The sequence below is a fragment of the Chiroxiphia lanceolata genome, chromosome 5 (assembly GCF_009829145.1).
Source record: "Chiroxiphia lanceolata isolate bChiLan1 chromosome 5, bChiLan1.pri, whole genome shotgun sequence".
Classification (NCBI taxonomy): domain Eukaryota; kingdom Metazoa; phylum Chordata; class Aves; order Passeriformes; family Pipridae; genus Chiroxiphia; species Chiroxiphia lanceolata.
The window spans coordinates 40,659,576-40,686,801 of NC_045641.1; the positions used below are offsets into that span (position 1 = coordinate 40,659,576).

Consider the following 27,226-nt stretch of genomic DNA (forward strand, 5'->3'; position numbering starts at 1 on the left):
CATGCAAGTTCTGAAAGACATTAGGAAGCAAGATTTTTTCTAGGACATCCAAATTAAAAGTAGTCAAGTAGTTTTTAAAAGAGAGGAGAAGGTGTTTTTAAAAGCAATAGGGCAAAATACTAAGAAAACAAAAAAAAAAAAGAAAGGAAGAATTCAAGAGGAAAAAGCAAGAGAGAGATTGTGATAAACTCATGAGACAGATTCTTCTGCAGAAAGGATTCCTAGGTATTAAATACCCTCTATATGGGAAGATAGAATGCAGGAATTTTACCTCGTTCTTGGTTCAAATGCTACATGTGTATAGTGGATAAAATGTTCAGAAGAACAGCATTGATACTGTGTTTCGTGAACTTGCAATAGCCCCAGATGCAGAGCTGGATTTGTGACATTTTGTAGGGCATGTGTGCTATCACACAGCTGTTTGTCTCAGAGGTCAGAAGTGTCAGATTCCTCCGGTGTGTGGTTTAATTTATGTAGGGCAAGCATGGGTACATCTGTGAGAACTCCTAAGGTCCACTAATAATTTGGGGATTGATTTTAGTATCTTCAGTTGAGTCATTAGGCTCTCAACTGCTATGAAAAAAAAGAGATAATGCATTTTCTTTTATTGGTTATAAAAATATTATTTTCTTAGGGAAGAAGAGAAACAGTCTGCATGCTCTTTTATGCATTATTGTGGTGGCAGAAGAGACCACTGTGAACAAGAGAAACAGGCTTTGGCTCCGAAAATGACTTTGCATACTGAGATATTCAGTGGTCTTTTTTCGCCTGCATTTTCCTGAGGTGAAAGGGTGAGGAACAACAATTTGTGGGCTGCACTTCAATCCTAAGATACTCCATTTCTCTCTCTCCTAACTAGTGGTAACAATCTTTGCTGTTTCGTCTTTATAGTATAAAAATATATATATTTCATACTTTATAGTATGAAAATCCCTGTGAAATCTTTGGAAGTTCAATATCCTTAAGTGAAAAATCCCTGTTATTTTTTTGAACTTGTTTTGTTTTCTGTAAGGCTTAAAAGGATGTGTGGACATCACTGTAAGCTTTATTTGAATACTAACATGCTGTCATTCAATCTTGCATCTCCATTCCTAGCAACTTACATTGTTTGTAGAGGTAACCAGAGTTAATAAGTATGTTCAAGATTTATAAAACAGAAATATATTCCAGAAGAACGATGTTTAATCTTTGGTGATCTTGTAGTTGATGATTTTTTTTTGGTGTTAGATAGTATGGATCAATATGTGAGATGAATTTTCTGGTATAAGTTCTACACACAAGCCAGAACTGTCTGCCTTCTAACTTCACTTGGATTTACTCAAGCAGAATAGATGTTCTGGGCAAACACAACACAGGGCTGCACCTTCTCATCTCAAGTGTTGGGTGGATCACTAACTGCAGTATATAATAGGTCTCTAGTTAGGGTCACTGCTGGTTTTGCAGTACATGAAATAGTAAACTGTCAACTGTTTTTACTAAAGACTTCATAGACCTAATTCTTATTTGGATGTGTAGGAGTGTGAGAAATCTCAGCATTGCTGCTAAGAGCTTGTCCTTGCAGTGTATGTCATACATGTGCATTACCATATGCAGATGGGCTCATAAAGGAGAGCCTACAGGCTATTTAAGTATACCTGTATAGATAGTAATCTCTGTTTTCCCCCTCATGTATGGATGTTACTTATATTTCTAAGTGTATTTAGTAATTTGGAGTTTTCAGATGTTCTATCCGTTAGTTAAAAAGTGTTTGCTTTTGATTTTTTAAATATTTTAGAATCTTAGTTTATTATAAGGTATGTTTTATGTTCCATTGCTTTTTAATAAAGAAATTTTGGAGGCAGCAGACACATACCTATTGGTATTGAAGTGGACACTTAATGTGTGAAATTGGAGAAGAAAGAAATTGAGCTCTTTTCTAGGCTGTTTTTATAAATTGTACAATTTACCTAATGTTGGATACTTTTTCAAACCCCACTCCATTTTTATTTCATCTCCATAGCTGAATAGCAAATTTTGAGAGCTTCAATGGCTTCAGGATCTCTACAAATAAATAACAAAGAGCTCCAGTTATAAATGACTGTCCAGCTAAGAAAAATAGAAACAAAAGAATAAAAATATAGAAAGAAATAATTTTTATTATTTTTTAAGTTTAATTCTGTTACAAAAGAATTCCCATTTTCTAGTTTGTCTGGAAAAACCCCCAGTGATGTTCCAGTAATTCCTAGAGTTTTAAGGTTTGGGACCACTGTGGTTGAATTCCTTCATCTTCTGAATAAGAAAAGACAGAAACTTCACCCAGTTAACAGAAATTCCCATTTATGGACTCAAATATTGTATTAGCTTGCATATTAAATTACTATATCTAATTAATGTTTAAGGACCTAATAGATGTATTAGATTCTTCATTCTAAGGGGATAACTCAGCAGCACCACACTGTTTAAGTAGAAGAGGAAGCCGTGTGTGAAAATGGCAGGTATTTGGAGATAATAAAAAGACTATGATAGTTTATAGTGCCTGTTTTTGACCACTGATGATGCGCTAGGGCCAGATTAAAACTGTTGTGTGAATTGTCAGAAGAGAATCACTGCAGTAAAGAGGGTTTTCAGTCTAACAGGTGTAGGGAGTAAAGTGATAGTCCTTCAGTGTTTTCTGTTACATAGTGTCTACAGTGAATTTTATCTCTGGTGTGAATGAATGGGGATCAACATGATATTGTCATTATAAAGGCACTCTGAATTTACACTGTTGGTTTGTAAACTAATAAGAGTAAAAATCCTATTTCTTAATAGTGATGGTAAAGAAAAAATCAGAGTTTAATATTTGTTGACCTACATGTCTGCTTTGTAATTTTTTGCTCTTGGTGAGAACATATTAAACAGAAGTATGACATTTCCCATTTTTCTTTCTCTGAGATGCCACCAGTGAGACTTCAGACATTGTTCATGACATCAGCGTTATCTTTTTGAGGATTAAAAATGGAAAGAAAAGAAACGTGTCTGTACACACAGAATAAAATAATGTTTACAAAGAGAATAGTAGTATTTTCTTCTGCTCAGAGACTGTCTTAACAGGATATTCATAAATTTGTAAGTCAGATTTCCTAAATGATTGCCTATGATGGGTTTCGGTTAGGGATGATCATATGCTGTTTATCTGTGGGGAAAGAACACCTCCTCCCCTTTGCCTGCGGACAACCACTGTTGAATGTAAACTGTGCTGACTTCACATTCTCACGATTTAATATGTTTTGTTTATTTTGTAATTACTTAGGTGACAACTTGTTGTGTTTAACAATTGCTATGGAAACTACATGCTTTCAGTTTTACTTGCTCTGTACACCAGTGTCAGGAATGTGAAAACAGTGATGAAATCTTTTGAATACAGCAAGTGTATTTTTGGGTTTGGTTTGTTTGATTTTTTTTTTAAATAATCTATCCTGGGTTGTCTTTCTCCAAGACATGACAAACTTCAGCTATACATAAGATACCTGAAGACTCACAGCCCACTCTGGGTTACTCTTGCTAATAGGATTTCAGCAAGCAACAGGGCAGCATGAAGAGAAAATCTAGCTAATTCCTTGTGATGTCAGAAAAAAGGCAGCATTGTAGTTCCAGTGTTTAGGACTTTGAACTGGAGTTAGGATAAGGAGGAGGATACCCACACTTGTCAAGGAACTATGCATTAAGGACTTCATCTGACTGGTCTAGGAGAGAGAAGGAGCTATTGTCCCACACAAAGCTGTGGTAAGACATTGCTGTGCACCTGGAGTCTTCCTCTCAATGCTCACTGAGGTCCTGCTGTTGCAACAAATCTGCAGGGTACATAACACAGTCAGCAGGTTTAAAATTACTCTCCTTTGGCACAATTCTTGGAGACATGCAGCCTTTCTTGCTGTTTTTCTAAGCCAGTATCATCAGCTTACAAAGCCAGCACTGTCTCTGAAGTCTGACAGTTTTGTGACCTTTCTGCCATCACTCATACTCATTGTATTTTTGGAGAGAATTCAGTAGGATATGTCATTTCAAGTCCTAGTGGAGGTTTGGCAGCAGGGGTCCCAGCAGAAAGAGGAATGCCTCTATGAATGTATTCTTTTGAACGCTGGTATGTCAGGATTTTGTGTGGGCTTTGGCATCAGCAGTTTTACTGGCAATGAGTTCCATGTTTAACATTTCCTATGCAGAGACAAATTTCTTTAATTTTGAATTTAGCTTTAACTGAAGAACCCTTTGTTGTTAGGGGTCAGATGTGCTATTTCCGATGCATTGTTGGATATTTAATCATAGCTCTTCTTGTATGTCTTTTTCCTCAAGTAATCCGGTCCGGTGGCTTCTCACTTTCTCCATTACGAGAACTTTTCTATCCTCTTGATCATTCTTGCTGCCTATGAATCTTCTTTCATAATCATGTATGAAATCATAGTCATCTGCACATTCTGCCTCAGGATGTCTGCTCAGCTGTTTGACATCTCATAAATTACATGCTAAATCTAGGTACTTCCAGAAACATGTTCCTATCTGTTTGTCTATCTCAGAGTCTGTCTCTTGGTAGGTTATTAAAAGGAAGTCTTTTCTACATGAATCTTCCTAGCTGATACAAGAAGTGTGTGTTCCTACTTTTCTTTTTTAAATTAGGTGAGACAGATCACTCTCTGACTGCCCTATTCCTGTTTCTCCTGCTTTCAGTTCCTGCCAACCACAGATATTATTGCCAAACTTTTAAAATCAATTTTCATCTCCAGTGTTCATGCAGATACTGAATAGCAATAGGTCTTGAACTGATCCCTGCAGAAATCCAGTGAAAGCACCTGATCCCTGCAGAAATCCAGTGAAAGCATCTAATTCGCACATAGACCCCAAACTGACTCAGCAGTATGTCAGCATATTGTGAATTCAAGTACCCTGTTTATATTGCTAACTTCAAAAAAAAAATCAAAATTTTGTGCGGTAATAAGCATCTTGTGGCATCTTGCAGTACTTCTTAAAATTTTTGTATAACAAATGAAAACTCTCTCTGACAATTTTATTTGTAGTATTTTGGGGCTCTGAAATTATTTGCACTGTCTCAGATTTAGTTTACTTATGTCAGTTTTTGTTTATGCATTTGCTAAACTGTGAACAGCTGCTGAGGCACCAGGGAACTTTTTCTGCGGAATTAGTAAGAATATTTTACAGCTGGACCAGATTTTTTTTCCCTAAATGAATACCTTAAGTGTTGAATTAGTCTTTAGGTATTATTTCCTATCAGTTGTTAGGTGAATTTTCTGTTCCTCCTACTGTTTGTGTTTTATTTGGTTTTCTTCTAGATCCAAGACTGGTAACTCCAAACCTAAGCTACTGTAGCTTCATCATGGCTGGGCTTCGTGAACGAAGATTTGGGAAGGGCTTTACCCACATTTGTTACAAGTGCGTTGGTGGCTAAAAAGGCCAATACGAGATAGACAAATCCAGTTGCAAAAGGCACAGCAGAAAGACTCCTTAGGTAGTATATTCTGCAAGGCACAATTCTTTCTGCGTTGTCTTTTCTTCTCGAGGGTGATCCTGCGTGTGTTCTCAAAAGCATCAGCAGTGTTATAGATGGTGTGTCTCCAGACCTCCTGGTTGGAGGCCAGAGTAGACCAGTGATGAAGATCAATATGGCCAAGGCTGAGATGTTGTTTCAGGGAGTCCTTGTATCTTCTCTTCGGGGCTCGTCTCGTGTGGCAGCTGGTGGCAAGTTCACCATAAAGCAAGATCTTAGGGAGGCGGTGGTCCTTCATCCTGGGACGTGCCCTGCCCAGCGCAGCTGTGTTCTCAGCAACATGGCCTCAATACTTTTGATTGCTGCTTGTTCTAGAACAGATATGCTAATTACCAGACATTCATTATCTGTTCTTATAACTCAGATATTAAAAAAAAAAAAAGGTGAAAAAAACAATACTAAAAGAATGGATTTGCTTTGAATTGTACTGTAGGACTCAGGATCCTTCAGGTTTCAGTTCCTAAAGGAGACATTTTCAACTGCCTGTCAAATTCACATCAATGGGTCTATCCTCAGCACCCTCCTGCCTTGTCACATTTATCTGGAGAGGCAGTGCAAGGATGGTGGCTGTCTAGACTGGTGGCCAGACTGAACAATCAGACCAAATCCATAATTTCATAAGGTCTGATGAAAACAACCTTCACAATGTTGCAATGAAGTAGCGCAATGGTAGAGTGAATAAGGCATCTTGCTAATGACCCAGAGGTAAACCAGAGCCTTACTTATACTCTTGCTGAGAGCTGTTCTGTTTCATTCAGCTGTGTATTTGATCATTCAGGCTAAGAAATCAGCATGATACAAGGCATCTAAATTTCAGTTGCTTCAGCTGGAATATTTAAAGTAGCAAAGCAAAAATGTCTACAGAATTATTTAATTGTAAGCCAAATTATTCAGCACATACTAGAAGCATTAATGGCTTAATAGGGGAAGAACACCATGCAGATTTCACACAGCTTCAGTTTTCTGTAACACAGGCAGACCCTCTGGGTTGGTCAGACAACCCACAGATTGTGGGGAATGTAATGATGGCTCTCAGTCTGGACAAGCATTAATCCCTTTTTTTAGTTCTGTAAGGATCTGCCCATGATTCCATATATCAGTGATAGAACAAGAGGGCATAGCTTTCAATGAAAGAGGATAGATTTAGATTAGATATTAGGAAGAAATAATTTACTGTGATGGTGGTGAAGTGCCAGCACAGATTGCCAAAGAAGTTGTGGGAGCCCCATCCCTGGAAGTGTTCAAGGTCAGGCTGGATGGGTCTTTGAGCAACCTGGTGTAGTGGAAGGTGTCCCTGCCGTAGGCAGGGGGGTTGGAACTAGGTGATCTTTAAGGGCCCTTTCAACCAAAATCATTCTATGAATCTACGATTCTGTTTCAGATTGTTGCACTTAATAACTTTAGAGCTTATTTCTTATATTCTAGAATTTCAGCAAGACCAAAGGAAAAGAGAAAGCTATTTCTATAGCAGCATAGGAAGCCTGTACCACAGGCAAGCAGCCAGACAGGTCACATCTCAACACTGTCTGAGAACAGTGCCAGTGGTATTGCTGTAGCTTACCTATGACATAAAACCTGTCAGAGTCCTACATGCCTATCCATGCACTACTGAAGGTTTAGCTGCTTGTGTGGAGAGATGCTCTTTAGCTCAGGCTTGTCTAGAGGTGTGAGGCATAGGCATGTCTGTGACGTAGCTTGGAGAGGGGATCAGGTGTGAAGTGAGACCTGGGAGGGAGTGGGTGTGCTTGGGGTCAGACACAGCCCTTTTATGGGCTCTGGATATTTCCATTTGTTTAGACTAACCAATTTCAGATTGCTCCACAGCTAGGTTTTTTGATGTCCAAGATGATTGATACTGCTGCAATTACGTAATTAGTTAATGAGAAGTTTGTGGAAATTTGAAGTTTTTCAGAGTCTGAGACCATTTGTTTAGTTATTACTGTTTAGTTATTACTGATGAAGGCTTGAGCTCCTAAGCAGGTGGCTACAGATCTGCAGGTATAGTGAATGTTACAGGGAGGATGTCAACTTGACTGAATAGGTTCATGTACAAATACTGAGAACAAACAAAAATTGTGATGAAGAAGTCTGCTAGGGTGATGCCGTCAAGATAGTCTTGGAAAAGATTTTTCTTTGGGAACTATTGTTTATCTGGCAGCATAAAGGTCGTAACTCACTTTTTCAGCAAGCAAATGGCATTATGTTGCATTTCTTTTTTGTAATTTAAGATAGGCTATTTGCAAAAAGAGAAGTTTGGCGTTGGTTATACTACTCTCTGCTACTTGGGCTGAGAACTGGGGGTTTTTGTTTATTTTTTCTCCATTCTCTCCATTTGTTTATTTTCTCACTGCTTGCTCCCTCCTTAAAAAACCACAAACGACCAGCTTTTCAATTGTGCATTCTATTTTGTCTTGGTTTTTTAATCTTTTGTGGTGAGCATCTTTCTTAGCACACCTCTCACCAGCAGCAGTATCTCCCATAAAGCTGCAAACCTAGTATCTAACCTAGGCCATCCTATGTTCTTTGAATCTGATTAATGGTTCATTGGGGCTCTTGCCAGGCACTGGCATGCAGAGCAAGCCCGGGGAAGACAGCAGTGGGGAGTGCAGATGGAGAGAGGGAAAAGAATGAATTCTGTGAGTCAGCATGCTACTTATTGTATTGGAATGGGGCAACTAACTTGATTAGTGTGTGTTTTCATAAAGACGTTTTCTGTGCTACGTCATTACTGAATTTGTAAATTCTTTGAAGATGCCTCTCTTCCTTTTGCATCTTGGTAAAATCAAAAATATTAATTAGAGTTTTACATGCTGGTTTTTCTCACTGGACTGATTAATCTATCTATTCCAAATTTGCATTTCCACAAGGATGGGTGAAGGCATGAATTTGTCTTGTCACTGTGAACTGCTGAAAGGATGATGACATTTCAGTAGGGAAACTTCCTCTATGTTTGTGGCTTCTTACATAAAGCATTGACAAAACTGTGTTTGCAGTATGAAAAGTGTATGTCTCTGTGCTGGTTTAAAGGTAAACCAGCTGGGGAGATGAACCCAAGTCAAAAGAGATTATAAGTCAGAATAACAATTTAATAAAAAGAATACAATAAATACAATTACACAGACAAACAATTGGTTTTAACCCACAAAACCCAGATGTATAACCCAGCACCCTGGGCATGAACAGAGTCGTGTTCATTGGGCTGCCCTCCCTGTGCTGAGCCCCACATGGTCCCTCTGAGTCCAAAAGTAAAAGGAGAGGTAAACCCTGTTGGTGAGAGTGCTGGTTGCAGTCCGGTCAAGGGTGGTGATCGCAGTCTGGTTGGGAGTGCTGTTGCAGTCCGGGTCGATAGTGGTGGTCTCACTCTGGTTGAAAGTGGTGGTCGCAGTCCAGTCCAAGTTCTGGTCCTTCTCTGGATCCCACGAGAAGTAGCAGAAGTCCCAAGATCCCAAGATTATATTCCTCAGGTTCAGGCAGGAATGCCCAGTACCTCCCTCAGGATGGAGAGTTCCACAATGGGTATGAGGACAGGAGCATCCTGCTATCTCACAGGCCTCTTAACACCCAGCTTATAGCCTGAGGGGTCAGGTGTGCTCTGGCAGCTGCTGTAAATGGTTTATTGTTAACGGTTTCTGGGAAATGGCATGGAAGGGTATAGAATACACAGTTTGGGGTTACACCCACACAGTGATGAGCTGGTCCCAGCTGTTCTAACTAGAACAGTCTCTCTTGACTTGCATGTTCTGTCAAAGTCCATCTTCTAAGTGCGGCCCTTTCTAGTGAAAAGGTTATGGTCATACCTGTAGAGCTAAAACTCATTCTACATTAACATCATCTTTAATAATTTCAGAGTATGTATGGAGCAGTTCATGCACTGCACTAACTACATACAGTAAGATTGTGGCTATATAATTCTGTGCTGACTGCTTTTCATATTTTCAGCACCACAGAAAAGTGTTCTTGATTATATTTTTATTAGGATTACTTACCATGGAACCAATTTTCATAAATTATTACTTCATTTACAGTTCTCTTGACTATGCCCTTTAGCTCAAGACAATATTTAGTTAAAAAACCCCACAAACAACCCCAAACCAGACCACAGTTTAGTAGCACGCTAAAACAGAAAAGGGGCTCTTCAGCATCTCTCCAGGCTTCACGTGGCTAGCAGCACAAAAGGTTCCAAGAAACCAGTTGTAAGCAGCTAAATGGAAATTTTCCAAATTTGAGAGAAATTTCTAGTTAAGAAAAAGCTGCCTGTGCAGGGAATATAGCTGCAGTATCAATGTGTCCAGAGACTCCTTGTTCAAAGGGTGAGTGTTTTCCAAACTGCTTCTCAGTCAGGATATATGTAGATGGCTCCCTCTGCTGCCAGTGCAATAACAGTTCTTTGTGTCTGTCTTTTTATTTGCATGTCCATTTGTCCTAATTTTCTAAGCAACTGGTATGTGCTGTGTTGTGTTCATGTAAGAGATTGTGCCCAAACCTTGTGAATTTAATTCTACAAGTGGATACACTCACAGTGTTATTATTTTAACAAAGCCTTCTTCAAGTCTTACTTGATATTACTTCTGTTGCTGTGCTGCCACTACTGTTTACGTGTTCAAGCCTTGAACTGTCAAGGAATTATGATGTATTTTATTCTGTGACATTTTAAATTATTCTCATCCCATAGGGGAAGCCTGTGGGAACGCCAGATGCTGGTGCCTATTTCCGTGTGCTAGCAGAGCATGAAGTAGACTGCCTTCTTACTTCACAACTGCAATTAGAGCAATCCGTCAGCAGGACCCCGAGGCAACCTTGGGAAAGCAGTACTCTCTGAAAAGGTGAACTAAGGATACCCTGGAAGCAGTTTCTTCCAGAAATAAGCTGGATGAACTAAGAATAATGGAGTATCTGCCCAACCTCTGTAGAGCAGCATTTTAATATATTCTTGAAAATTAGGTGTACAGTTATTTGCTTATAAATTTATATTGATAGTCAGAGGAGATGAAAGCTGTTAAAAAATCTATGACTCTAACATAAAGAGCTTTTACTGAGTTAGAATTTTCTCATCTATCCTAAATTTTACTCCACTTTGTTTTACCTTGTAGTAAAGTATTGGATTACGTGATCCGGTACTGTTTTCCCACGTAGCTTCTCATTTTGTTGAGTGCACAGGATCTTTAGTATTTGTTTAATCAGAAGCTAGTCAACGTTTGGTTGTCCTCCCCCATAATTTTGTTATTTTTATGATTATGTGCTCCAAAGACTGAGCTATTTGCTATCTTGTACTGGTCTTAAGGTGTTTATCAGTATACTACCAGCATGCTTCAAAATCATGACTGAATTCATCCTCACAAATCCCCTGTGAGATGAGAGTGTGGTATTATCTGTATTTGCACATGGGAAGCTGAGGCACAGAGAGATTAAGGTCAAAGTCTTCTGTTAGTTTTGAATATCCAGTCTGAGCCACTGAAGTACTCATGTTTCAGAGTAGCATCATATGGTTAAAATGTGTTATTAACATTATGTTAATAAAATGCTTGTCACAGTGACTTGGATCTGGGTGTGTTTAGTACTTCTACAGACCAAGTTTCTATATCTTATGGTAAACATTCTAAAATGGAAAATATGTAGATTTGGGCCATATCTAATCTAATAAATTGCTCAGCATCAGATAGACTGTGTCAGACTGTATAGGCAGTGTTCAGTCACAAGAACATCTATTATTGCCCTGTCCAAAGAGAAGGGGAAGATGCAAAGCCATGTAGTTCATTAGACCTCCAAATTCTTAATTGCTCAGGAAAGTTATGATTAGTGTTGCCTAAAAAGACTGCGGAGAAAAAAGACTCAGGCCAATTTAGTAGATAAGATAAGATAAGAGAGCAGGTCCTTTAATGAGTCCGTAGGCCTAGAGGAATACATACCACGCGAGCGTGCTCAGACAGTGATTCTATGATTTTATAATAAGGTCCATCCAATCCCAGGTTTATCCACCCCCGGTTTCTGCCCCATTCTGACCCCTGACATGCCCTTCGGGAATTGGGTCTGGGGGCATTTGGGACCCCTTCTTCCTCATCGTCATCTTCTTCACAGCATGTACAGTCCTTGGAGTTCCTCCAGTGTTCTGGGCTTGAAGGTCACTGTGTCTGTGTGATATCTTCTGGTCCAGGCCTTAAGGTGTTTTTCTACAATTCTGCCTTGAAAAGAAGACTAAACATGCTAACGAATTTTAGAGGGATTGATGTGAAATGGGGTAATAGGGTTGGGTATGTGTAAACATTATGCTGCAGGGTAAGGAATATAATACAGTTACATTAAAATCTACATTCACTACACATCTACTTCTAAAATCTATAAAAGTTAAAAATCAAAAAAAATCTCTGAGACATCATTAGTAAGCTGATTTTATTCCTGAAGTATTCATTACAAGTTCCTCTTACTTTCTTACATCTGTTTTGAGTGTTATCATCAATTCTTACCCCTCCTTGAAATACGAAACAAGTTCATTTGAGACACTACTGCACTATTCTTCTATGATGTTTATTAACAAGAAAGTGATTCAGATGCTAGAACATTTAATTGCTGTTCTTTGGCATTTTTTAGGCAATTACATAAATAACTTAGTCTGTCTTTAGAGTATTCATTTAATGGGAAATCTGCTAGCCTGCTTTGTAAGTCATTGTGTTTTCTGACCAAATGAGAATTCCAGATAAGTCTCCTTGCCGAAATCAGTTGCCACAGATATAAAGAAGTATTTCATCATTCCTATTCAATGCATATGGAATGAGCTTCTCCATTTGTCTGCAAATTTAGTTGTCTCATAATTCACTCATCTTTGGACCATGTGTTCAGTGGGACATGGCATCTCTTTACAAACCTTCTAACGCAACATTTAATATCTAGTAAGTGCAGTTGTTAAGAAAGTCCAGCAGATGATTAAAATTTCCATTCTAGGAAAATACTAGTGTTTGGGTGCTACTTGGATGGAGTTCTCTATTCAAAGTCAAGGGAATTCTGTCTAAATCACTTTGAAATCAGTCTTACTTTTAGTTCATTTACTTGATCTATGATGCTTTCTTCTTTCTGGTGAAGAATCTTAGAAACTAGGTATCTTTCTGCTACCTGGGCTAAAGTGAATCCTTACTTTAGAGCCTCCACATCCAAGAATGCAGTCCAGAAAGTGATTTCCACCATGGTACATTTCATTCCTGAGAAACTGTGTTAAAAAAAGTAATAAAGGTCAGTATCACTTAAAAAAAAAAGTGTTAAAAAAGAGAGTTTGTTACTATTAAGGAAAAGAGTTGGTAGGCAATGCCAGCTTCCAGTATACAAGGGAGTACTTGATTTACAGGAGTAAATTGAGTTATAACAGACTTGTGTTCTTTTGAAATGACATAATTTAAAAAAATTTCTGTTAAGAACTGATGTTTCTGGCGTCACTGGCCTCTGCACAAAACTATAGGTAAGGTTTCTAAAGGTTCTAGTGTGTATGCTTTAAATTCCTTGTGGTTATTGCAATCAAATCTTGACACTTTTTGCTTTTGACACAAAATGTGTCTTAAACACGGCTCATGCTTAGCAGTAAAAGAGATGTTTAATTTATAATAGTGTAGGACAAAGGCCCTGTTCAACCACATATTTGTAGAGGATCTAAAGACACAGCTTTTGATAACATCCAGTGCTGCTGAGCAGGCTGCTTCCTGTCGTGTTTGAAAAACAAGTAACATCCAAATTCCATGAGCCTCATCTACCTCATGAGTATGTTCTGTTCAGCTCTTTGAATCCATTCTCGTCTTCTGAGGTGGCTTCATAACACCAAGCCATTAACTCTTCCCATATTTAGAATCACACTTTGTCCTGTAATTGACGTAATTGTTATGAGCTGGTTTACTCTGATTTCCAAGTGATTGGCAACTGATGGTTTTGCATGAAATGGGGGCAACAAATCAGCAGATTAGATTAATGTAGAATTAGATTAATGTACAATTTGCCATTTGTGTCCCATAGTCTACTTTGCTTTCTTTACTTTTCATCTGTTGAGAACTGGTCTGCCATTTTGTATCACGAGAATTTAGAGATTCTAGTTTGTTCATCTGATACTAGATATTAATGCACTTGCTTTTGAAAGAAATATGAGACTGCATGAAAACTGTGCAGAAATAATGAATATAAAGTAGATAAGAAATTCCCATTATCTGTCTCATAACACATGAACAAGAGGATGTGAAATTAAAAAGGAAAATTCAAAACTGTAAGAAGGAAATATTTTGTCATAGAATTGATGTTTCACACATGCTGCTAGAGGATATGTGATTAAGGCACAGAATTTGGGACAATTGAAGTGCATTATGCAGTTCTGCCTGCTACCCCCTACTCTGTGCTGCTGTAGATCATGTGTGGCTGTTCCTTTTGGAGTCCTGAGCGGTGCTCATGAAGAGCCTTTGTGGGGCTCGCCCACGCTGTGAGAAGGAGTTGAGCTGCAGTTGTGTTCTGTGTCCCTCTTGACTCTGTCACCCAGTGCTTGGATACTCGTGGCCAAGGTAAAATCTATTCAGGGAGGGAAATGAACAAACCCATCAATCGAGAAAAATCAGAAGGATCCGAAAATAATGGTTTTATATTTTACATGCTTACATATATATATATGTAAGTAGACTTCAGGTGCATTAAAATTTAGTAAGAGTTCTTTATTTCCAGTGTATGTTAAGAAGTGCAAATGAATCTTCGTTGTTGTCTTTTTAGGAAAAAAATCTTGTTTAATATGATGCAGATAGAGGGTTTTTTTGCCAGAAAACGTACCTTAACCTAGTATGTGCAATCCAGAATTAGAAAAACCCAAAACTTCCATGATCTTTTGATTTGGAAAAGTGATGCTCAGATTATTACTCATGTGAATATTCCTGCTTTTGGAAATGGTTTGGAGGTGTGGTTTCTTTTGTGCTTAGACTGACATCAAAATGTACATGCCGTATTCAACAATTTAGATTGCACCAGGATCGTTAGGGACATTGATCTGTCCTCTGCTGCACTCTTGGACAGGGCCTAAAAGCCTGAGTGTGCTGAATTTCGTGTTAGAAATGTAGATTTTCAGAACAGCTGAGGACATATTTATTTAACAGAGAGGTTTAAAGACCTTTCTTCTCAATTAACTGCATTGCAGTGGTAGATTGCAGTAAGAGGTGCACTGACATGCTTTGAAGGTTTAAGTGGACTATTAAAAAATTGTTCAGTGGGACATTTTATAACCATTGCCATTCCTTGTTTTGCTATACTGTTTGATAGAGAAAATAATTCCATAGTTCTTGTACTTTGCTAGGCTTGTGGCACTTTGCTCTGATACTCTTTTTGATGTTTTTGTGCTGTAAGTTTGCCGAAGAGCTAATTTTTCTTCTTTTTACAACACAGAGTTGATCTTGACCTGCAGATTGTTAAATGTGATTATTAGAGCTGGTAGTTTAGAAGAGAGGAATTCTGCTTTTGGCTCAGGGGATAAGAAGGTATCTTAACTTTTTCATCAAGTCTTTTAGGTTTCTGCTGTTTTAATAGCCCTGTTTTAAAACAAGGACACTTAACAGAATTTTTCATTGTTTTATGAAGTTAATGCTTTCATTAATCTAATTTTTAAATCATAGCTGGAATGTTGTTTTTAACATGCCTAGGATGGAATTTTCCATATAAAGTAAATTGAGCAGAATTTACATACACTGCTAGATGGGAGTACCCTGCATATGAACATGAGTCTTAGAAAAGTCTCATAAAATACATATTTATGGTTATTACTTAAACAATGTTTTGGTTTTTTCTACCATAAACTTTTATTTGTGTTAGAATTCTAGTTAGCTATTGACTATAATTGTCAGCAATGGCTTGTGCTTTACAATTAAAAGCATTCAGGTGCAAGATATTGATTGGGGTCACACTCATTACAATCAGTATCTTCCAGTGTGCTCAGAAAGCAGTTTACCAAAATGATGTTGAGTATTTATGAGTACAGAAAAATTTGCTTATTTGATGTGATAGCTGCTTATGCATTTGACCTCCTGCCTTCGATTCCAAGTAAGAAGCCACTCCAAGCCCTCTTGGAGTGTCAGAAAGGAGGGTTCTATTCTGAAATTAGGTTGAATTCTTTCATCTACGTGTTCAAGTTCAATATGGTAATATTTTTCAAGACCTTTTGACTTTCCTAAGTTTGTAACTAGATGTGCAGTAAGTTGACTTATCTGTATTGAAGTTATTATTATGGTTATTATGGCTGAAGTTATTAATATGGCTATGATTGTTTCTGCGACAGGTAAGAGCGTTCTCAGGTTCTAGATGGTGCAGGGGTCCCTATGTTGGTGATTAGTTCTATACTTTTGCTTGTGGATGTTTTTTTTCCTCTAATTATGGATCTGTAAATGGATCTGAAAGACAATAAAGTCGTCAAATTTTTCATGTCTAGGCCAAGCGTCACTATCACAGTTTTAGGGCACATGGCTTGTTACACTTACGATGTTTCATCACAGGTTTTATTTACGCTTTTTCCAGATGTTGCTTTAATTTGTACATTCTCCTGCCTTGCATCTACACAGTGAGTGGGTCACTAGTCCTTACCCTGTGAAGGGCTGCATTTTATGCTATCAGCATGTGTCTGTCCTCTGTTGGAGAATGGAGTGTGAATATTTAAAGTATGCTCTTTGGTTTGAGCAGCCTTGTTATGGGATGTCTGTGGTCTCTAGGGAAATCTGTAATTTCTCTCTTAGAGGTACTCTCAGTTCTATGGTCAGACAGGCTGAGCTGTGCATTTCTCTTTCTCATTTCTGACACCTTTGGGTTACGTGCTCTGATTTTTCTCATAATTTCCTAATCTGCTTTCTGGATTTCATTTCCATGGAAAGATGAATCTCATAGTTTTCTCTCTAAATTACATGACTCTGAAGGGAAATTTGTTTCATGCCCACAATATCTAAGAATTCCCTCCTTTTGTGGCCCCAAGTCTACAGGTTTTACAAAATCAGTGCAAATTGTATCCACTTCTGAAGGACAAGAGCCAGGTCTTTTGTTCAGCAGTTGTCTTCATTCAAAATGGAAGTGAAACAAGCTGTCAGTGACATTGATCTGGCAGTGGGAGAGGGTGCTGCAATCCTAACAAGGGAATGTTTTGGAGAAGTATTTTTAATGCCAAGCTCTGATGTTGGGTCACATGAAGCTCTGTTAATATAATTAAACATTCTGTCATCTTGGAAGCCTAAGGGGGATTGATGCAGTACTTGGTAGAGTGTCTCTACAGTTTCTCCTGTGTTTGTGAAATGTTTAGTTGCTTGTAGAGTGTATACCTGTACACTTGAAGAAAGAGGTCCCTTGCTAGTAAACAGAGTTCTTCTGATGTGGAGTCTGAATCTAAGTTTTCCTCTTGTCTTTTTTGGTTGTATGCCATATAGGGAGAATTTGGGAGAGGGAAGGCACGAGCCCCCACCCTGTGTGGATACTACAGAAAGGAAGCAAGTTCTTTGACCTGTCACAGTTGGGTGTGTGCAAGGCAGTTCTGCAGTCGGGATTCACATTATACCTCGTGGCAGGATTGCACTTGGTGGTTACAAACAGGTGTTAATGTGGTGGAAGTGTTTCAGATTGCCATGCCAGTCTTCCAGGGAAGGAGGTGCAGTCTGTTGTGATTTATCTGTAAAATGAAAAAAGAAGTTATGTCTTTGATTTCCCTCTGGTTTAGATATTACTTCCCAAATAGATGATTCTGTTTCAAAATCTTGCTTAAATAGGAACACATTGAAGTGTGCAGCAAAATAGCAATATCCGAAAGTTTAAGACATTCCTAATATCCTTTTTCTGAGGTGCAGGAAAATTCATCTGAAGTAATAATGCAATAATTTAATAGCTATATCTATTGCTATTGTTTTAAACAGTAGCTTAACCAAGTCTCTATCCTGTGTCTTAGTCATGTGTCAATGTTGCTCAAGGGCCTTAGATTTTGTTTCATTTTGGTTTTCATTGGTTTTTGTTAGGTAAAAAGTAAACCTTACTCTTTTGAGTCTCTTAAAGATAAATTACTCTCTAAAGTTGCCTCTTATTCTTTGTGAACTGTAGAGAATGCCCAGAAAACTAGTTCAGCATTGACATATTTTTTGGATAGTAAGAGACAATTAGACAAATAACATGCTCCCTGTGGAAATCTTGCTGTCAACAATACAGACAACAAAACTAGGGATGTACTAATGAGAAAGTATTGAATATAAATCAGCAGTTTATCTGATTATACTTGGCTGGGCATTTCATCTCTACATCATGAACATGAATTAAAAGTTCTATGTTTTATGTGAAGAGGATTGCTTATTTCTTTCTCGGCGTTGTAAGGACAAGATCATAAATGATTAGTATCTTCTTATTGGGTGGTGGTGTCCAGCCAGTGCCATGAGTATCCATGACTATTGAACAGAGTAGTTCAGTTTGAAGGGACCTGTAGCGCTAATCTGCTCCAGCTGCCTGACCACTTAAAGGCTGACCAGAAGCTGAGACATTTTACTAAGGACGTTGTCAAAATGCCTCTTAAACACTGACAGGTGCAGGGCATCCACCATCTCTCTAGGAAGACAGTTCTGGTGGTGCAAACATGCAGAACCCATCTGTCAGGACTGCCAGGCATTGCGTCTCTTCTTTGCCAGAGTCCGCTGTGGAAGGTTCAGTCAAATGAGTTGAAGTCTGGTGCTGAGTGCTTCTCTGATTATCATTAACTAGTAGGATTAGTTTATTTTTTTTTATTTATGTATATATGGCCTGCTTCACCACAAGAAAATGGCTTTATCCTGTTGTTTCCCCCACAACTCATTTCCAAATGCCTAAAAAAGATGACTCAACAGTTCAAAAAATACTAAAATATGTTGAAATGGAACATTATTAACAATGTAAAACTAAGAGTTATGCTACAGGTATTTCCTTTTAGTTCTGTGTACTTCTTTACTGCTTTTTTTGATAAATCTTTCTGATTTTTTTTTGATATTCATTCCTGTGTGTTGCCTAATGGATATCTACCTAGTTCCTACGTACATTTGATTATTTTTTATTTTGACTGACAGTTGTTTGCCTCTGGTCTCCCAATGTCTTTGCATTCAGAACATAAAGCTTCTTTTACATGATGAAGTATTAAGTAGCATAAATTAATACTGCAAATATTCTAATCGTTACTTAGGAGGAAGGAGCATACCAAGACTAAGAGCCCCCCTTCATCTTTTCCCTTTATCTGGAACGGTGACCAGAGGCATTTATTTTATCTGTTATCTTGTTTTTCTTTGCACATCCAGATCAAGATATATACTTTATTTATTTTTATTTAAAGGTTCAGAACGTTATTTGTAGCTGGTGAGCACTGTGATGTGGACACGCTAAAATGGTCAAAAGAAGTTTTCAAGGTACCTGTCTTGGACCACTGGTGGCAAACTGGTGAGTGTTTTAAAATACTGTTAATAAAATACAGTGAGGAGAGATTTTCAGACTTGTTTTCTGACTCTGCAGGTAGAATTGTTATTTCTTTCCATGAATATTTAAATAGGCAGGATCAAGCATGAAAATAAAAATTCAAGCAGGAGGAGTATTTTTTGGAAGTGGTCTGAGAAGTGACTTCAGGATACATGTAGAACACAGCATTTTTAAAAGCTATATAGGAAAAAAGGTATTTTGTGATATCTGTGTTTAAAAAAAGGGTTGCATCCGTATTTTTTCTGGGTGGATTTTATATTGTTTGCATCTGTGACTGTTTTGACAGAAAATTTGCTATTTAAGGCTTAGCTTAAGTTTTTTCCACATAAATTTTGTGTAATTAAAAACAATCTGCAGCAGAGTAGACTCCTTGGTCTTTAATATTGTTCTGTATGGATGTCATTCAACTTCTAGTGATTACTTTGGAGTGCCTCCTGTTTATTTCACTGGAGGAGGATTAGGTACTTAGACTGCAATGAAGGAATCAGAGTACCAATCTATGTGTAACTTTGCAAAAATCCCAGTTGAATTCTGGATTAAGGCTTGAGCAAATGTATGTCTTTATAACTACGGATTCATGTATTTTTAAATTTTACTATTATGAGAAAAGATTAGGATTTTGCTTCTTACACACATTATTGCTATTTAAACTAAGGAAATGTATTACATCGGCTCCCTCCTTTCTGCCCTCCTTTGCTCCCTTCCAAGAATACCTGTTGTATTTTCTGTGGATCATTTTGTGTCTGTGGTTTCTCTGTCTCTCTCTCTGAAGAAAAACCTTCTGAGGTTCTGCCATGATGGGTCAGGTAGCAGATATATAAGATTAGAATAAAAGTGGGAAACTATTTAGTTCGTCTATCTATTATGTAATTAAATCAGTTGAGGAGGCTTAAAATGCCTAATGTCCCTAAATATCCCTAAATGTCCATAAGACTGGGACATTCCCCGCCCCAATCTTAGATAAATACTGAAAAAGTACTGGAAGATAGTGCCATTTTTTATGTAATCTTGATTTAATCTGCTAATTAACTGATTAATTTGAGAGATGAGACTTATATTTTGCTCAGTTCTCTATGATCCTAATGTCTTTAGGCAAAAGCAGGCCTGAGTGATGCAAAATGAACAATATACTGAAAAAGATTAAAAGATCAAATAATGTCTTTGACTAACTACTGAACTGTCAATAAGCAGTATTACTGTATGTGATTTTATCTGTCTACGTTTATGCAGATATATAGATATATATAAAATTACCTATAGCTTTGGCATTTAGTGCAAAATATTTAGTGCAAGAGTTCCATGTTATCTCATTCGTTCAGGCATAGAACCTTCACAGACCTTCACAGAATATTCTGAGTTGAAAGAGACCCACAAGGATCAGTGAGTCCAGTTCTTAAGCGAATGGCCCATACTGCGATCAAACCCACAACCTTGTTATTAGCACCATTCTCTGACAAACTGAGCTAATCTCAGGGTATCTCAAGTATCAAAAGTATCAACGAGAGTTCCTAAAACAAGCATGTGGAACTCATAGTATGTTGAGGTAAAACTGTGTTTGAGAGATTTTTCAAAAAAGAACAAGAGCCCAGCTCAGAGCGGTGTGTTTCTTGATTTTAATATTCATGGCATGCTCTTAAATTAAATTGTAGCAGGACTTAATGAGCTAAGGCCATTTCAAATACATTGTCTGAGAGCATTTAATAATTTGATTAGAGGGAAGACCCAAGTGATTTCTGTAGGAATGTGAGCTGTTGAATATAAGCAAGGCCTTCAGCAGGAAAAAATTTACTAAGTCAGAGTTCTTATCAGAGAACTGAATTTCAAGGGATAAGGAGAAAGAAGGAAGAAATAATTGCAGAGTCAATGAGGTTGATGAGGATCTCCTGAGGCTGTTTAGTTAAACCCCCCTGCTCAAGCAGGGTCAGAGAGAATATTGCCCGGGATCCTGTCCAGTTTTGGGTATCTCTATGGATAGGGATTCCCCAGCCTCTCTGGCCAGCCTGTGCCAGTGTTTCACTGCTCTCACAGTAAAAACATATTTTCTTGAGCTCAGAGGGAATATTCTGTTTTTAATTTGTGCCTATTTCCTCTTGTCCTGTAAGTGATCCTTGGCCCACTGAGAAGTCTGACTGCTGCTTCTTCAGTATGCGTAAATACTGGATGCCTCCCATCCAGTATTTAAAGACATTAATAACATTTCCTCTGAGCCTTCTCCAGACTGAGCAGTCCTAACTCTCTCACCCTCTTTGTGTATAAAAAATTTCCCTTTCCTTGGCTGTTCACTGGATTCTCTCCACTAGTTGCATCTCTTGTACTGGGAAACCCATAACTGGCCCCTTCAGATGTGGCCCTCCTAGTGCTGAGTGGAGAGAAATCACAGAATTACAGAATAGATAGATCTGGAAGGGACCTTCAGAGATCATCTAGTCCAATTCACCTGCCACGGGGGGGTCACCTACAGCAGGTAACACAGGAACATACCCAGATGGGTTTTGAATGTCTCCAGAGAGGGAGACTCCACAACCTCCCTGGGCAGCCTGTTCCAGTGCTCTGCCGCTTTCAATGTAAAGTTCTTCCTCATATTGAGGTAGAACTTCTTGTGGTTTAGTTTATGGCCATTGCTCCTTGTCCTGTCTCTGGGCACCACTGAAAAGAGTCTGGCACCATCCTCTTGAGATATTTATATGTGTTGGTGAGATCTCCTCTCAGTCTTCTCTAGACTAAACAGGCCCAGCTCCAGCAGTTTCTCCTCATAAGAGAGATGCTCCAGACCCCTCATCATCTTTGTGGCCCTCTGCTGGACTATCTCTAGTAGCTCCTTATCTTTTTTGAACTGTGGAGACCAGAATTGAACACAGTACTCCAGATATGGCCTCACTAGGGCAGAGTAGAGGGGGAGGATCAGCTCCTGCTGGCCACACTCTTCCCGATGCACCCTAGGATACCATTGGCCCTCCTGACCACGAGGACACACTGCTGGCTCATGCTTAACTTGTCATCCACCAAGACTCCCAGGTCATTTTCTGCAGACCTGCTCTCTAGTAGGTCAGCCCCCAACGTGTACTGGTACTTGGGGTTATTCTTGGCCAGCTGCAGGACCCTGCACTTGACTTTATTGAACCTCATTAGGTTCCTTTCTGCCCAGTTCTCCAGCCTACCAAGGTCCTGCTGAATGGCAGCACAGCCTTCAGATGTATCTGCCACTCCCCCCAGTATCATCAGCAAACTTGCTTAGGGTGTATTCTATCCCTTTGTCCAGGTTGTTGATAAGTAAGTTGAATAAGACTGGAACAATCATCTCCCTCAACGTGATGACAACATTCTTCCTTTTGCAGCCCAGGATGCTGTTGGCCTTCTTTGCTGTGAGGAAGCATTGCTACCTCATGGTCATCTTGCTGTCCAATAGGATCCCAAGGTCATTCTCTGCAGATTCTATGCTTTCCAGCTGGCTGGTCCCCAGTATGTAGTGATGCTGGGGTTATTTCTCTCCAGATGCCAGACTTTGCATTTCTCTCTGTCTAACTTTATGAGGTTCCTGTTGACCTATTTCTCCAGCCTGTTGAAATACCTCGAATGGCAGCACATCCATCTGATAAATCAGCCCCTTCTCCTAGTTTTACGTCTTCTGCACACTTGCTGAGGGCACAGTACTTCCCTGGATAATATGTCCAGGTAATTAATGGACAAGTTAAGTAGTATTGGCCTCATTATCAACCTCTGGGGTACACCATTAGTGATTTGCCTTCAATGGGTCTTTGTGCCATCAGTCAGTGGACAGTTTACTGTCCATTTATCTAACCCATACTTTGTCACCTTATCTGAGAACGTTATAGGAAGTTGTGTAAAAAAACTTACTAAGGTGGAGGTAAACAACATGCACTGCTCTCCCCTCATCCACAAAGCTAGTCACCTCATTGTAGAAGGCAATCAAGTTGATTACGTGTTATTTCCCCTTCATAAATCCATGCTCGCTACTTCTGATCACCTTATTGTCCTTCGTGTGTTTGGAAGTGCTTTCCATGCTTGATCACCCTCCCAGGGACTGAGGTGAGGATGACCAGCCTGTAGTTCCCTCGATCTTGGCGATCTGGGAATCCTGAAAGTCAATCTTAGCAGATTAGCCTGAGATGAGGAAGGCGTTCAGTACCTCAGCCTTTTCTGTGCCCTTTGCTGCCAGATCATATGCCCTGTTAAGCAGCAGGATCATATTTTCTGTCTGTTTCCTTTCTTACTGTCTTTCATGTCCTTTTCCAGATTCCACTTCACATAAATCTTGGCTTTCCTATCCCCATCATGCACAGTTGGACAGCATCTTTAAAGTCCTTATGGGTCATTCTGCTTCCACCTCTTATTACTTCCTTTCTGTGTCTGAGCTCAACCAGAAACTCCTTGCTCATCAATTTAGGCCTCCTGCCTTTGATTTCCTATTTGTCAGGATGGACTTCTGTTGAGCTTTAGGAAATGACTCTTCCATATCAGTCAGCTCTCCCGCAACCCTCTTCGCTTTGCATCCCATGGAATTCTTCTAAGCATATTGGCTCCTTGATCATCTTTGTCAGGAAGTTGTCATCAATGCATAAGTCTGGATTTGTGTTCTCCTTCCAGAAGATACCAGAGTGATGAAAGTCCTCCATATCAGGACAAAAACCTGTAAATGTGAGACTTCTTCCATTTGTTTGGAGAAGGCTTCATCTACAGGCCTCATCCTGGTCCGGAGGTCTTCAGCAGATACCCACTGAAACAGCACAGATGTTGGTCTGACTGCTGCTGGTCTTCACCCATAAGTTGTCGCCTGGATCCTGATCTGACCTATGACAAGGCAGGGCCCCTCTCCCATAAAGTGCAGCACCCCTCCTTGCCTCCCAGGCATAGGAAAAAGTGCTCAATAGAATACAAGCTAATAAATTAGATCTGTATAATTTTTAAAATAGAAAACCGTCAGGTCTGGTAAGTGAGATGAAATAGAAATACTTCTGCCCACACTGTCATGTTTTCCTGGACTTCCTTGAGATTAACATGCTCAAATGCTGGGGGGGAAAAAAGGTTGTCCTCCTCCCTCTGAAATGCGTCTCTTGTCCTCGAGCACAGCAGCCAGGGCACCAGGTGAAAGCAGCCTTCCCTTCTGCTGTTCACTCACCCCTTTTTCAGCAGAATACAAAATGTATCCCATTAACTGTGAAAAAACAAGCAGTTCTGTCACATTTGTCTGCGTCTGTCACTTGGCAAAACATTGAAAGTGGATTTCTGTGCTGGAAAAGCCTTTTCAATCGAACAGTACTGGATTTCAGTACATGAGGTTAAAGGTGTATATACTGAATGTGAAATATTTTACAGAGTAGATAAGTAGCTGTTTCACTTCATTAGAAATATGCAAGGTTAGTGACTGCTGACAGAATAGAGGACCCACAAATTCAGAAATGACAGTTTTCTGAACTATCTCTAAAATAAAAAATGACAACTAAAATCAGAGAATAAAAAACCCTAATCACTTCTGGCAAGAAGCAAGACTGCTAGCTATTGCGTGTAGAACTAATACATTTTTAAAATACATCTTCTTATAACAAAAGAAATTACCTTTTTTTGCAGTTAAATTGCAACTGAAGTTATAAATTGCTGGGGTTTGAGACTGAAAGCTTGTAACTTACTTCTACACATGAAAAATGCTTTTGACCTTTGATATTCTGACAAATTGGTACTTATTCCCCAAGGTTATGTTTATCTACATTCTTCCAAAAAAGAGCATTGCAAAACTGTGAGAAATGTTGCCATCTTAATTTTGCCTGAACACTGTAGATCTTACTTATGCAGTTATGTCTTAGTTTTTGGCTCTTTCAACTGAGAAGATGGAGGAGGAGAGTAATCCAGTATCTGGGTAATGAGTGTTTCTTGTATGACAGGGTAACTTCTATTCTCTTGTTAATGACTGAGAAAAGAAAGGAAAAGATAAACTTTGTAGAGATGAGAAGCGACTGAGTCATCATTTGGAGATGGACACGAGTATGAGTGCAGGGAAACAAAAGTCTGACCAACAAAAGTATTATAAAATGGAAAAGGAGTTTGAACCACTTCCTTCTTCAGGTTTAGTAAGGTGTCTTCAAAGCTTTTGGCCCCTTTACCATATATTGAAACTAGAAATAAATTAGTATGCACAAAGAAATGTCCATAATGATTTCTTTCATTTTATCCTTGAAAGGTTTATGGAGTATGTGAAATCACTGTGAGTTGAAGGAGTACTTTAAAACAGAAGACAGCTTTCATTAAGGGACTTAAAGCAACTACACCTGGAAAGCCTGGTCGTGTCAGGCTTTGTTTCATTTGTGTCAGTCCACCTTCACCAATAACCCGAATTTTAAATATTCATATTTGTGTTACGAGTATAGTAAGCACATCTTACAAGCTGGGAAATAAAGTCACAGGATCAATGAGTGGCAAATAGGATTTGAGACAGTAAGGACTACTAAGAACTTGTTTTCTTTGGAGATATGGTAATGGATGAAAGAATGGTATTTTCAGATCCTGTGCTCAGCTGTACATGGAGAGAGGATAGTCTTTTTTTGGGTTTGTGCACGTGTTTAGTTTCTGCTTATTTATACGAATTGACACTTAGCTCCTAAATAGCAATTTTCATCTTCAAAGTAGTTGTGCAAACACAAGCAATTAATTCTTTTAACACCCCTATGAAATAAGTACAGTTATTCCAGTCTTGCAGACATTAAATTGAGAAGGACAAGTATCTTGCCCCAAGCTATCCAGGAGGTCTTAAATTCAGTTTCAGAAAACAACTTTTTTCTTTACTCAGAGATAAATTTTCTTGTCATATTTACACGTTTTTGATACCTTGTCTGAAAGGGAACAGGAGTGCACTTTGGACCTTATTTTCTCTGTGCAGTTCTGTTTTAAGGAAATGATAGAGTTGCTCTGTTTCAGTGTTGAGGTAATAAATTACAGGGCACCTTGCCAAATCTGTTTGAAGTAGCCTAAACAGTGTTTGGGTTGTACCTGCTATGTCTCATCCCTTATCCTGAGGGAAAAGGCTCAATACACAAAGAAGTGTGAGTTTGGGTTACCTTGGTTTTGGAGCTAGCTTTGAGTTCTAGAAGAAAAAAGGGGTAACAGCCAGGAGATTGTGACAAGCTGTCAGAAGCATAAAAGCTCTGAAAGTTTGTGTTTAACATCCTCAGCTGCTTTCATGTTAGCTATTCAGCATTTTGTACTAAAAAGAAATAAAATTAAACTGCTACATCACTTTTGACATTTTGAAAAAAATGTTAAATTTCAATTTCTTCATAATAAGTATAGGATGTAAAGACTTTTTTATATATTTTTAAATAAAAACATTTTCAGACTCTTTGGGGATGTGTAGGAAAATTCAGATGAAACAGAACTGAAGCTGAAAATTCAATGATAAAATTTGAGTTGCATAAAGTCTCTGTCAAGAGACACGTTTCAATAGAACTTTTTGTTGTGTACTGTGGAAATCAAAGTTACAGAATGTGCAAGTGTAGTAGGTTCGAATTGGAGTTATCCACTGTTGCCCTGAGTATCAGCAGGCAGAACTATGAAAAGATTGTGCACGTTTTCTATTTTTGTGGAAATAGGCTGCCTTATCCAGTAAGGAATGGGTGTCTGCAGCAGGCACTGGGACTAAGATCACATAATGCTTGATGCATTATGACTGCTGAAAAAAACCCTTATATTATGTGCTCATTGTACTGCAGTCTTGGATATTCTGAGACATAGTGTGATTAAATTTACTGGTAGGACTTCCCCAAGTTCTGTAGTAGTACAATTAATAATGTACTCTATCACTTTTAACGTTTTCTTTTTCTTTCTCTGTGTCTTACCTCTAAAACATGCAAATCCTATCTTTTTAATATTTTTATTAGAACATAGTTTTATTAAGTAATTAAACATAGGAGTAATAGTTATACAGATCTTTTATTTGGACTATACAAACAAAACAACTGTATCATTGAATTCAGTGTAAAAAATATGAATAATGGTTAAATGTACTCACTGTAATATATTTCAACGAACTACTTCCTACCGCAGTCATGTTTGAGGAAGAGTTTACTAATGTGGTCTCCAAGCAGCATTCTTCAGATTCCATTGTGCAGTCTTGGCAGCATTGTGCAGAATCTCCTTCATGTGAGTATGCAGAAAGATGGGGTTTGCAACTGAATTCTGTTAGCTTATCTTTCCAGGTTTATACTACAGAGCTGTTCTTTAGGTGAATTACCTTGTCAGACTAGACCTCCA

The 27,226-nt window shown here is 38.6% G+C and overlaps 1 protein-coding gene across 1 annotated transcript in view; it reads left to right on the forward strand.

Moving 5' to 3' along the window:
- The window catches only part of ACSS3 (acyl-CoA synthetase short chain family member 3), a 97,276-nt gene that overhangs the window by 39,146 nt on the left and 30,904 nt on the right, over window positions 1–27,226 (forward strand). Inside the window, 3 exon segments of the mRNA XM_032688952.1 lie at window positions 10,191–10,269; window positions 10,272–10,341; window positions 18,828–18,931. Coding sequence (XP_032544843.1) covers window positions 10,191–10,269; window positions 10,272–10,341; window positions 18,828–18,931 — 253 coding nt within the window.